The sequence below is a fragment of the Daphnia carinata genome, chromosome 7 (genome assembly GCF_022539665.2).
Source record: "Daphnia carinata strain CSIRO-1 chromosome 7, CSIRO_AGI_Dcar_HiC_V3, whole genome shotgun sequence".
Lineage (NCBI taxonomy): Eukaryota > Metazoa > Arthropoda > Branchiopoda > Diplostraca > Daphniidae > Daphnia > Daphnia carinata.
In genome coordinates this window covers 4,576,737-4,589,874 of record NC_081337.1, presented here as the reverse complement: position 1 = coordinate 4,589,874, position 13,138 = coordinate 4,576,737, and the positions used below count along the sequence as shown (strand labels likewise).

At 44.6% G+C, this 13,138-nt stretch overlaps 2 protein-coding genes across 2 annotated transcripts; one reads left to right on the top strand and one right to left on the bottom strand.

Annotated features, from left to right (window-relative positions):
* Positions 1-912: 912 nt before the first annotated feature.
* LOC130695607 (uncharacterized) lies at positions 913-4,374 on the bottom strand. Its single transcript, XM_057518770.1, has 3 exons — positions 4,235-4,374; positions 2,470-4,129; positions 913-2,415 (listed from the first exon to the last, which is right to left on the bottom strand). Exons 1-3 carry the CDS (start codon positions 4,372-4,374, stop codon positions 913-915), a joined length of 3,303 nt encoding a protein of 1,100 aa, XP_057374753.1.
* A 4,054-nt stretch (positions 4,375-8,428) lies between these two features.
* On the top strand, positions 8,429-9,778 carry LOC130695606 (uncharacterized). The gene has a single exon (XM_057518769.1). The coding sequence runs from the start codon at positions 8,429-8,431 to the stop codon at positions 9,776-9,778; it is 1,350 nt and encodes a 449-aa protein (XP_057374752.1).
* The last annotated feature ends 3,360 nt before the right edge of the window (positions 9,779-13,138 follow it).

Below are 13,138 nucleotides of genomic sequence, written 5' to 3'. Positions count from 1 at the left end.
TTCTCGACCACTTCCAAATGAATAGCCCTCGATACCCCACAGGTAAATAATAAAATGTATACAGACTCCTCTTCTTTCTTGACACGAATGGGAATTGCTCCGGTGTAATCTATGCCGGTTACTTCAAAAGGGTAAGACTCGCGGACTCGGTCTGCCGGAAGGGGCGCTGGATCTGGAAGCTTGTACGATGGCCCTCGGTCTCTTCTACATTTAACGCAACTTTGACAGATTCTCTTGACTTGTGTTCTCGCCGATGGGATCCAATAACGTTGGGTAAGTTGAGCTAAAGTCGATTCAGTGCCATAATGGAACATTTTTGATGAATTGAAGTGATGATAAGTTGCGCGAGGGAAGAGTTCTTGGGAATTAACGCCGGATATTTTGCTGAATCCGCCATTGTTGAATTTTGAAGTCTGCCTTTGCTTTTGATGATTCCGTCTGCATCCAAAAATAAATCGAGTTGGGAGACCAATGAGGGTCTCCAGGACGTTTTCTTTGACTGCAAGTGTTGTAATTCAACGGGAAAACATTTTCTCTGATACAAGCGTATCCAAACCTCTTCGGCTTTTTGCAATTCTTCTGAGCTCAACGGTTCTCTGTTCCATGAGTCGCGCGATGGATCTTTTAATCTTAGATTGTGGAACAGACGGAACACTTGAGCTGTCACTCGTAGCAGCATATCAAAACAATAATTGTCTATATCCATTACAATAGAGATACTCTTTTCTTCTGCGACTGGATCTGCTCTTTTTACGGCGACATGCGTTACACTGGAGTTTTTAAACTGCGTGACCGACCATGTTGGCCATTTCTTGCTGTTTGTCAGCCATTCTGGCCCCGCCTTCCACAATTTTGAAACCTGAAATTCTTTGAAGGAGGCACCTCTGGAAACGATGTCGGCTGGATTGTCTGCTAATTGAACATACTTCCATGTAGCTGCATGCGTCCTGTTGAACTCCTTATCTTTTTCACGCGATTGCTGATGAATGGACGTGGATGACCCTCTTCTTTGTTGATCCAATAATGCACAATCTGGCTGTCGCTCCATAGATAGACTTTCAATTTCGATCCGAGCGGCTCTAATGCCGATATGATGATAGAAGCGACTAGAGTACCCAAATATGCCGCCATCAGCTCCGACTCAGGGATGGACAACTCTTTATCATCTTTTCGTTGATAGCTTTTGATCGGCGTAACTCTAACTTTTGATTCGACGAATGATACTTCGCCTTGATGCACTAAATAAGCCACCGCCCTATAGGCTCGACGACTAGCATCACAGAAAATATGAAGGTCTCGAACTGCTGAGGCAGTGCCGAAATAAGATCTTTTCACGGACATAACTTCCCGCCTTGTGGCGTTGATGATTGAAGACACTATCTCTTTCCACCTTTCCAAGTGGTCACTGTCCAATTCTTCATCTAGCTTAACCCCTTTGATGCACAAATCTTGGATGAGAGTTTTTCCGCTTGTTGCTAACGGAGCATAAGGACTTAACGGATCGTAGAACATTGCCGTTCCTCTAAGTACATCCCGTTTAGTGGCTCTTTTTACAGGTGATAAGTTTGGAACTTGAACGCGGAGGCATTCGGTATCACGATTCCAAGTTAGACCAAGTGTTTTTGATTCCCGTGAAGTGTCGATGACTCCTTTCACTTCTAGTTTTTTCTCTACGTCGTGATCGCTGAACCCCCAAGATTGAAGTGGTAGATTCGCACTGCACATGATGCTGCTAGCCTTATGAAAATAACTTTCTGCTTCACTTTTACTTTCACAACCGCTAATGATGTTGTCCACAAAAACACTTCGCTGCATATCGATAGCAACTGAGGATCCATTTTTCGAGAGATGGTGCATGATGACAGAGTTTAGAATAAATGGTGATGATTTTGCACCGAACGGAGCTACTTTGAAGCGATATATGTCCAATGATGAGTTTGGATCCTTTGGATCTGACAGCCACATCCAGCGTAAATAGTCACGATCTGGCTCATAAAGCCCGATGTGATGGAAGGCTTTCTCAACGTCAGCAACAAAGCCTATAGCGTGAACTCGGAATCGAATTAAAAGATGAACTTGGTCGTTGTGAAGAGGCGCACCGGTCTCAACGCAGTCGTTGAAACTCACACTATCCCAACCCTTGTTGGAGCAGTTGTAGACGATCCGGATGGGAGTTGTTGAAGACTCTTTTCTGACATAGTGATACGGGATGTAGTGGCACCCTTTTTTGTCTTGTTCCCAGTAAACCTTCTCGATAAATTGGCGATCTAGCTGATCCTTGATGATGGTGGCAAATACTCCTAGCATGCCATCTCTTACTAGACGCTTAATGGTCGCTTGAGTCATGTTTTTCACCATGGTAAAATTAACTGCAAGTTCCGGATGCTCGTTCTTCCATGGGAATCGCGCCGTGTACTAGCCATCGCAGAACGTGATGCACTTTTTTACGTAGTCGGTCGCTGCACTGACCTTTTCTAGATGAAGGAAAATACCCAACATTTCCAACGACCACAAAAATGACAAGTCTTCAACACTTTCCATTGACTGAATATGAAGGTTCATGACTTGAACTGGCTTTTGCATTCTCAGACTTTCGATTGGGCCGGACACCAGACAGCCTACTTTGGAATTGATTGCCGTTGGACCTTCGCCGCGGACTGGTTTATCACCGCCGATGAAACCCCAATAGAAATCGGCACCGATTAGCAAATCGACTGGGAACAAATCTTCTCCAGTGTAGGGATGGGCCAAATCAAGATCCCTTAGATGTGGAAGTCTCTTTAGATTTTGACGATATTTATTGTCTAATGGATCGACAAGATAGTCGATAACAATTGCTCGTAGGGCAACTAGAGTCTTGTCCTTGACTTCAATTCCAAACTCCACTACATCGAAGAATTCTGGAGCTGAACTAGCATTTGCGAATCCGCACGTTTTAAGAAACTCTTTTGCTTTTGTTCGAAGACCAAGACGTCTTGCTACATCGCGTGTTATCCAACTCCTCTGCGCGCCTTCGTCAAACATAGCATTGGCGTTTACTTCACATTTTGCTGAGCGCGTTTTGAGAATGGCTGTTTTCAAGAACACGTATGGGTACGATACCATGTTGACGGAACTGGTGCTCTTGTGAGCGACTATGGTTAATTGGTGAGGAGCCTTTGAATTCGTTACTTGGAGGTGAGCATTTGTTACTGTAGTAGCTGTGACGCCGATTGGTTTTGAAGAGTCATGTAGGCTGGAGTGGTGCTGCTTCCGGCAGATTCTGCAGACTGCCCGAGACTGGCAATCTTTCCGTTGATGCTTGGCACTTAGACAATTGAAACAAAGACGCTTTTGAAGAACAATTCTTTTTCTTTCTTCAACTGAAGACACAGTAGTGCATTGCGACACTGGATGATCCGCACCGCAAAAGACGCAAGGGAATTGAAATGGGGGCTTCTGGTTCGTTACCCCATTGAACATGGTAGTTGATTGTCGTGAATAGGGCTGTTTGCTTGACGGCAAACTTGTTGGCAATGACGCGACTTGCCCAGCTTCCATAACTCTAATTTCTTCCTTTAGAGCTTTTCGTAGTTGTTCAAGAGTAAACTCGTCCTGATCGTGCTGTCGAGCGACATTTTTGCGTACTTCACCGGGTAGTTTATCTAGAAGGATACATACAAGCAAGTCACCGTATGTATCGGGAGCTTTCCTTAAAGACTCCAAACCGTGGACGTAAGATTCTACCTGTTCATAGAAGCCTCGAAGGGTCTTCAAATTAGCTTCAGGTTTTTGTAAATTGTAGAGTGCTCTCATGTAGGCTGCGATAACCGGTTTTCTTCCATAACGCTCTTTAAGGAGATCCATTAGAACTTCGTAATTTTCGTTTGATGGAGTTAGGCCTGCCACTGTGGCTAACACCTTTTGGTCTAGTTGACCCAGTAAGTAATTGAACTTGTTTATATCAGCTAACGATTCGTCACTCTCAATTTCGGCAACGAAAGCTTGCCAGAAAGACTGCCATTGCAAAATATCGCCATTGAAACGTGGCAAAGTGATTTTGGGGCGACTAGTTGCTCGAGACGGCAGCCTTGGTGTTTGTTGTAGATTGGAATCATCGGGAGGATTTACACGACGCAGTACGTTGATCCTATATCGACATAGATCACCAGCGTCTTGAATGACACTGTTCTCAGCATCAGTGGCCTCAATTTCCTCCTGCAATTCCTCTTCAGGTGTGACTTGTAGAATTCACTGATCCATTTCTTCCAGCGTCTCATAGCGTGTTTTGAGCTCGATTAGCTTGCTCTCAAGCTCGTGAATTTTCCGCTCCGGCTCCAAGTCCACATTTTCAAAGATGTTGTTGAGTCTTTCTATTAATCGGGCAGCAACCATCCTACTCCCGCTCCTCAAAGTTAGCAAACGCGTTCGATCCGCCATTGAGACAATAGAGAAACCTCGACTTGCGGAGATCTACTTTTCTTTGAAAGTGTAATGAATCGTCTAGCGAAGCCCCTTCTCACCCTCTCTTTCTCAAATAGACTAGAATCTTATGCCTGTAGCCCCTTGTTACTCAAAGCTTTCACTTACTAACCTAGTTTAAAACCCCCTTAGAAATATAATAAAAAACGAAGATATGTCCCGGCACGTCGGCTAAAAATAGATTTATGGCGGTTGGTCTAAGTTTGCCCGAAATGGCCTAAAGTTGCCCGACCGATTTTAAGCTATCGTTCAAATTCGTCCGATACCGTCCGAATTTGCCCGCCTATACCTCTCCACGGCGCCCAAAATCGCCCGATACCGCCCGATATCGCCGTCTATCTTTTAGCACTGTCCCATAGGATGGTTAGCGTATAAAAAGCCATCGACAACTCGCAGTAGTTAGTCGTCCCATGAGAGAGCTAACTCGTGTGTACCTCAGCATCCTTCCGAGCCGCTACCTCATTCCCAACAAGCTGAGCGTAAGTACCCTTCTTAGTAATATTCACTACTTGTCTTAGTCTTCCGTAGCAGTGTATGCCCAAGTAATATTTGCGTAACTGTAGGCCGTTGCCTCTCGACCTGTTCGCCCAATTGACTATTTGTGGTATTCTAATACACGTTTCTTAAATACGTATTGTCTTGTGCCTACCTATACGCGACATTGTGAGTAACAGCGCCGCGTTTAAGTTTATTTCTCCGTATTGGAGGCAACATGACAACGTCGTGTCCTCCTTTACATCTGGTGGCAGTGGTTTTTGAACTCACTTACAATGTCGTTGTATACAGGTGCTAAGCCTAAGACAAAACGTACATTTTTCCAAAAAACTAGCAAATCTGATAACATTTGCACGACAGTTTTTGATAACCCAAATTCCGCATCTGAATTAACTCAGTCTGAGACTTATATGACCTTTAACCCCTTACCCTTTCGAAAGAGATCTACCCGTTCTACACTCAATTACGTACCTTTGAGTCAAGTAGATAACCCCGAAGCTATTATACGTTCCAAGAAGATACGTATCCAAGAAACCGATAAAACAAACCTATCCCTGGTAGATAAAATTGCTAATTTCTTTTCACCAAAGAAATCGACAAAACAGTCTAATTTAACAATAAGCTGTGAAATTCCACACGGAGAGTATACTAAGATAGAAACCGTAGCTACCGAACTAAGCCCTATTGCCCCGGCGACACAGACCGCCTCTATTCCTGAATCACGTAGTGTAAGCGAAACCTCAAAAATCCGTCTAGCAACTGCCGAAGCAGGCCAAACACAAAGCAACGTCCCGACAAACAACTCGGTTCTAGAAGAAACTATCACCGACCGACCAGTCAAGAAGATCAGCATAGGGAACAACGAAACTATCATACCCCACCTCGATTTAGTAGACAAACACACGGACGAAACTGTCAGCGGAAGCCTAGCAACAAACAAAAATCCTAACACTCCATATCCCTCTCCTACCGCTTCCGATTCATTCTTCGAGTTAGTCGATCGCCTCTCAGGTCACCTCCACATTGCACCACCAAATACCAACACACCACCGGCAAATATCCCATCACACACGCTCAACTCCACGTTAGAAGTCATTAACAATCCTATACCTTTTGTACCTTACGTCGGTATCGAAGGCATCCTTGCAGCGCTAAGCCAACACAGCAACGCTATCGGCCTAGAGGAAGAGGGCACCGACATCATCGAGTTTCCACACAAAGCCGAACCAACGCATGGAAAAGTGGATAATCACCACCAGCATCGTGACACTACACAATCAATACGCCCATATACTTCGGCAGGAATTACAACGTATACGGCCGGCATACCCGCAAGCCAGTGCAATAATCAGCCATATCACAACGACACTAGAGGACATTCCGTCCGAACAACAAATTCACTCACTTCGACAAGCCATTCAGCGCGCATACCTGGGGATTTGCGATCAACACTCCCATTTTCCACTTCCACCTCACTTTTCCGACCTATTACGCAAATTAACCAAACTCGTAGGGAGAACGAAACTCGCGGAAGCCCAAAAAGCCACACAACAGCAAGCGAACGATCTGATAGCCCTTTTGTGTGCATTTGTGACCGCTGCCTTAATCGAAATCCAATCAATCATCGAATTCATCAAAGTAACGGGCCAATTCGTGCAAACAGCGCAGACATACACAAGCGTGCTCCGGAAGCAAGCCAACCCCAAGCACGCGACACGCCAGGGAACCCACTCTCTCATACAGCCACTCAAAACCCTTGCAGCGACTCTGAACACAAAGCATCAGATAGCAATCACGCTATTTTGTACCAGAATCAGACAATTGATCAACCCCTTGTTAAACCTCAGCCGCGTCACAGTTCTTCCACCGCCAGTGAAGGCCAAAATTCAATTCCTCGGAATCCAAATACAAACCGTCCAGTTTATTGCCCGCCACAAGAAATACAAAACTCTTACACTATCGGGATTGATACTAACCGAGCTCAGCCTCTAAACCAAAACGACACACACACATTGTACCCAAAGGGAGTGGACAATCAGACAGCCGAAGAACAAACAAACGCCTGGGGATACCTCGGCGACCACTCACCCACCAAGAGGACTACACACCAAGAGCAGTTATTCAAGGAAACAAAGGCCCACAATCACAGTGCCCAGAACAACCAAGAAATGGCATCACCATCAAATACTTACCGTAAAACCGAACAACGAAAAGGCAGGGAAGCCATCACCATGCTGAATCAACTACAAAATTTTTCGGGAAGTCCCGCCGTTCGCTTCGACCGTTGGATCAAACTTTTCGACAACGTCGTGGATATGTCCAACTGGGACAATTCCGAAATAATTAGCATGCTGTCAACTAAAATGTCAGGCGAAGCTTACGATTTATTGCAAAATATCTTGGAATCCAGCGATACTTAAGAGTACGAAGACATAAAAAAACTCTTCCAAGAAAATTACCACGGTTCCGAAGACATCGACTTTTACCAAACCCAGTTCGACGAAATTCAACGGAAACCTAAAGAAAATATTTTAAATTACGCCTATAGATTGAAAACTCTCTATAAACGAGCTTATCCCTCTAATTATCAAGAAACGCCAGAAGAACAAACAACTCAATTAAGACTACTTCGGCAAAAATTTCTGCAAGGGCTCGAACCTGAACTGCAAAACATTGTAAGACACAAAATTGTGTCTAGCTTCGAAGAACTGGGGTCCATCACACAAAAATACGCCAAGCGCGTCCAGTCGGACACAATAGAAAAAGACAAACGAATATTTGTCAATGCAGTGACTAATACACAAAATGACACAGCGATATTACAAGCAATCGAAAAGCAACGTGACCACATTAACTCAATCGCCTCCACCCTGAAGATGGTCACAACGGAGCCCGCTCGGCAAGAAACTAACACATCTCCTGATTTAAACAACAAAATCGATCGCCTAACAGATATCATTACAAATCTCGGCAACCTCATGCGAACAAACTTCCGCCAAGAGAATGGAATCCGCCAACCAATAAGAAGCAACTCCAGTTATTCCCCAAACCAATCAAAGCAAGTCAATTTCCCAAACCCCGCCCCGCGCAACACTTTCACTCGCCAAAGCCAAACAAACGGATTCCGTCAGCCATTCACAAACGCCTTCGGCCAAGGCGACGGAAATATCTCAGGTCAGCAACCTCCCCAACAAAACAGATCAGGTCAGGTGCAAAACGCCGTAGGGTGCTCCAACTGCGTTCTCACTAACCATAGCATCGAATCTTGCTTTCGATATTTAAAACGGCAGACAGCACCAGGTACGCCACCTACCTGTTACATTTGCCAACAGCTGGGCCATATAGCAAAGTTTTGTCCCAATAAAAGAAACTTAATAAGGCCCAACGAAATTAACGACTCTACGAATCAGGGAAACGAATAAGGGCCGGCCATAGAGTGGGGTCGACGGAGAATAGGTCAGTAAGCCCCGAAATGTTACCATCAGTCGCAAAAATTACAGCATTCAGTAAATCAGCAGCCCCACGACTCTCGGTAGAAATTCACGATATCCCGTTCAAAGCATTGTTCGATACTGGCGCGGCCAGAAGCCTATTACATATAGATATTTTTAATCAAATAGCGTTGGAACATCAACTAAGTTGCTCTGAGTCCGACGTAGAATTATTCGATGTGCACAATAAGAAATTGTTCACGTTAGGGATAGTTTCCCTACCCATGGTCTACGGCGCCAATATACTAGACCAAGAATTTATCGTCACGAACGGTATATCTGAAGCATGTATATTGGGTTTGGACGCCGCAGACAAACACGAATTTATTTTTGATGGTCGCTCTAAAACTATATTTCTTGCCCGTGACGGACCGGGAAGTCATCAAGAAATCAAGCAAGAAGGTTTATTGCCGAAAAGCCAAGAGCCGACAGTTAAAATGGCAATGACCTTAGTTAAGAGGGTTCTAATTGCCCCCAGATCTTCTCAAGTTGTAGAGGCCACATTTAAGGAAAATGGTGATAACATGGACACCAACTCCCTCTTTTTGTTTTCCCAGAGTATGGATTTACCTGAGGGAATATTTATAGACAATTTTATAAATGCTAGAAAAGATAACGGGAAATATCAGATCGTCGTGGAAAACAAATCTAATAGGGCACATGCTCTGCCGAGGGATAGTTCCCTAGGAGAGGTAGAATTCTCTTGTCAACTGATAGGCAAAGTATCATCAGGTCAAGAGTCTGCTTCTCCGGCGAACCCTCCGGACAAGGAATGCGTACCCGAACCAGATGTAGACCCCCAATATAAAAAACCTTTGGCGTCACTTCTCAACGAATTTACCGACTTATTTGCGACAAAAGACTCCGGGCTAGGAAGTACAAGTTTAATCACACATTTCATCGACACAGAGGGAAAAGGACCCATTCGACTTCGACCTTACCGTACAGGCCAAGGCCAAAAAGAGGAATTAGAGAAGCAGATAAAAGAAATGTTGCAAGCAAACGTAATACGGCATTCCACGTCCCCATGGGCAGCACCAGTAATTTTAGTGGTTAAAAAAACAGGAGAAATGCGTTTTTGCATCGACTATAGGAAACTAAATAATTTAACAAAAAAAGACTCTTATCCACTTCCCAGAATTGATAGCACTCTAGACCGGTTATACGGAAAGAAATTCTTTACAACTTTGGATTTGGCTTCAGGCTATTGGCAGATCGAGCTAGAAGAGTCATCTAAAGAGAAAACCGCCTTTATCGTAGAAAACATCTCTACGAATTCATTAGAATGCCTTTTGGATTGTGTAATGCGCCGGCTACCTTCCAACGATTAATGAACCATATACTTAGAGATGTAGCAGGACAAAAAGCTCTAGTTTATTTAGATGACGTAATCATCTTTTCCGATTCCTTCGAAAGTCATGTGAGCGACGTTCGAGAAGTCTTTACCTTAATTAAAAATGCAGGACTAAAATTAAAACTAAAGAAATGTCAATTTATGAAGCAATCAGTAAAATACCTTGAGCATGTTATTTCCACCGACGGCATCGGTCCTGACCCAGAAAAGGTAGACAAAATTGCCAATTATAAAGTTCCCACTTCAGCAGAAGAAGTACGATCGTTCTTAGGATTAACGGGGTATTATCGACGTTTCATCGAAAACTTCGGAGCTATTGCTCAACCACTGACCGCAAAAACCCATAAAAACGCATTAAACAAACCCTTCGTTTGGACTAATGATGACCAAATATCTTTCGAAAAGCTCCGCACATGGTTAATCACTCCCCCGCTATTAGCCTACCCTAATTTTGACCTCGAATTTTTATTGTTCACCGACGCCAGCGATTACGGCATCGGCTCTGTCCTCTCACAGATACAGGACGGCGTAGAGAAACCCATAGCATACGCCAGTCGGCATGCTAAAAAAATACGCCACAGTAGAAAAAGAGGCATTAGCCGTGGTATTCTCTATTAAGCATTTCCGACACTACTTACTAGATAAACCGTTTACAGTAATTAGCGATCACCGCCCCCTTCAATGGTTGGAGGAACAGAAAGACAACAACGGCAGATTAGGCCGTTGGGCCATCTTATTAGCTGGTACCAATTACAAAATTAAGTACCGGCCAGGCCGTGTGCACCAAAACGCCGATTGTCTGTCCCGCCTTCGCGTCGCCAATATTCGTGCGGATAACGTAGAAATAGATATCGTAGCTAGCCAAGCAGCAGACCCATTATGCCAAGCAATAAGGAAATATCTGGACGACGGAGTTCTTTCAGAAGAGAACGAAAAAAATATGCCAATTTGGGCAAAAGAAATTAGTTTTTATCAAATTACAAGTGGTGTGCTTTATAGAATAGAAACACCGACGGCAAAAAGCAAGAGAAATATTTTAAATCCCCAAGTTATTCTGCCCCTTACTTTACGGTGGGTTGTGCTAAAACAAATGCACGACGACCCCATGTCAGGTCACCTTGCCTTCCTGAGAACTTATCTAAAAGTTAAGAATAATTACTATTGGCCCACAATGAGAAAAGATATAAAAGAATACTGCTCTGCTTGTGAAATTTGCATCGCGAATACTAACTCCAGCCTCAGAGCCTTCCTCTTCCCACATGAACTAGCTAAATTCCCATTTCAGGTTATAGGAATAGATTTTTTAGGCCCCATCCAACCAATCTCCCCTAACGGAAATAACTGTATTTGCGTAATCACTGACTACTTCACGAAGTACGTGATTGCTGTCGCCCTACCCGATCAAACTGCCCGTACCACGGCAGAATGCGTCTATAAAAATGTTGTACTAATCCACGGACCCCCATTAGCGATCGTCTCAGATAGGGGACCGAATTTTACCTCCAGTCTATTTAGATACTTTTGCAAAAAACTCAATATCGAACAAAGATTTACCGCGGCATATAACCCGGCAAGCAATGGGGAAACGGAAAGATTCAACCGAACCCTCACGACTATGCTAAGAAAAGAACTCGTAGACGGGCAGCATCATAATTGGGAAGACGTATTAGGGGAAATATGTTTCGCGTACCGAGCATCCGTTCATTCCTCCACGAACGAGTCACCCTACTACATGATGCACGGTCGGGATTGTAACATGCCCATAAACAAAATTCTGGGAGCAGTCCCCGAGGCCGTACCCCCATCGGGTGGCTACGTCGACACGCTGTTAGAAAGACTGCGATACAGTTTTCAGCGGGCGCGAGAAGAAAATGAGAAAGCCAGAGAACGCCAAAAAGAACAATACAACAAAAGGGCAAAAACATTCGATTACAAACCGGGAGATAGAGTATTGTTAGATGTCCGGGTTGTGCAAAAAGGAGACAATAGGAAGCTTACATCGAAATTTCGAGGCCCTTATCGTGTCGTCAAAGTGTACTCCAATCGTACAGTGGATATAGCAGACAATTCGTACAACTGCCAACTAGTGCACAGTAACCGGCTTAAACCTCTGTACGAGACTATGTTATGGACGGACGAACCCATGCCAGATATCGAGTCCTCGGTCGAACCAAATGACCGATTCCGAAAGCACATCGCTACTCAAACTCGTGCAGAGGAACGATCCGATAGTGAAAACGAACTCGACCAGAATATTGTGGACCGAAGTGATGTCACGGACGATATCGAACTAGAAAGTAGTGCGCCCCAAGGTGCGGTTACATTGGAACCAACGAGTGCAACCGTGTCGACCCCAGGCGACGTGGTTCCCGAACACGTGGGCAATAACCCTACCGAAACCCCGAATGAAAACCTCCCACGGTTGCGTGCCAGGTCAACGATCCGGCCAAGGACACGTCTTATAGCAGAAATCTAAACTAAAATACGAACAGCAGTGCGAATAGTGGTGGCCTTATAAACATCTTGTTTTGACCTTAGGAGGAAAACAATAAACTAATAGAAAAGGTTAAGTGCTACAGACACTCAAGTGGGACCGGCGCGACCGTTTACAACCAGGACGAAACGCCCTAACAAGTTCATGAACTCTACGCCACATTGAAAATGGGACGGAAAGGAGTATTTAGGCAAACCAGAAACGACGAACAAGCATCCACTTCACCTCCAGATCCAACAGAACAATCATGTCCGTTCAATAGGAACCCCTTACCGATGAAGACTGGAGCTTCATTGACAACATCTGGAAGCAGGGGACCCCTTTAAGCGGCACCATCGAGCTGGACAACTCAAACGACAGCGACGAGACAGCCAGCCTGCCGGACGACCGCTCACCGTCCGAGAAAATAGGCGGAAGCCTAACAGACTCGGACTTAGATGCCTACTTTTCAAACCCCTGCAGCCTGAACCACTTGGTGGAGGACGCATTCGGGAACACCGATTGGGGGAAGTTCATGGCATTGGATCGCTATGTGACCCGTTTGAAGAACGGCACGAGCAACAGAAAATGGACACCGTTCGGCCTTCCTACCATGGAATGGCCACCTACTGATTTCATCCACAAAGCAAGAAAGGCGATGGAGGCTCAGCCGAGCAACCCACCGGCAACCAGCCCAGGATGGCTGCCAACGGCCAGGGAAGCACTACTAATATTTGTGTTTTCCATTATCATTGTATTTGTTGTCCTAAACATGTAATGTGCTCAATGATAACAATAACAACAAAAAAACAAACAAAAAAAAACCCCTCTTAACTTCTTTAGTAAAAAAAAAAAAAAAAAAAA

Coding starts and splice junctions, on each gene's coding strand:
- LOC130695607 (XM_057518770.1), bottom strand. CDS start 4,374: ATGGTTGCTGCCCGATTAATAGAAAGACTCAACAACATCTTTGAAAAT. Junction 4,130..4,234: donor ACGCTGGAAGAAATGGATCA/GTGAATTCTACA, acceptor ATGTCGATATAG/GATCAACGTACTGCGTCGTG. Junction 2,416..2,469: donor TTTTCCTTCATCTAGAAAAG/GTCAGTGCAGCG, acceptor TGCGATGGCTAG/TACACGGCGCGATTCCCATG.
- LOC130695606 (XM_057518769.1), top strand. CDS start 8,429: ATGTTACCATCAGTCGCAAAAATTACAGCATTCAGTAAATCAGCAGCC.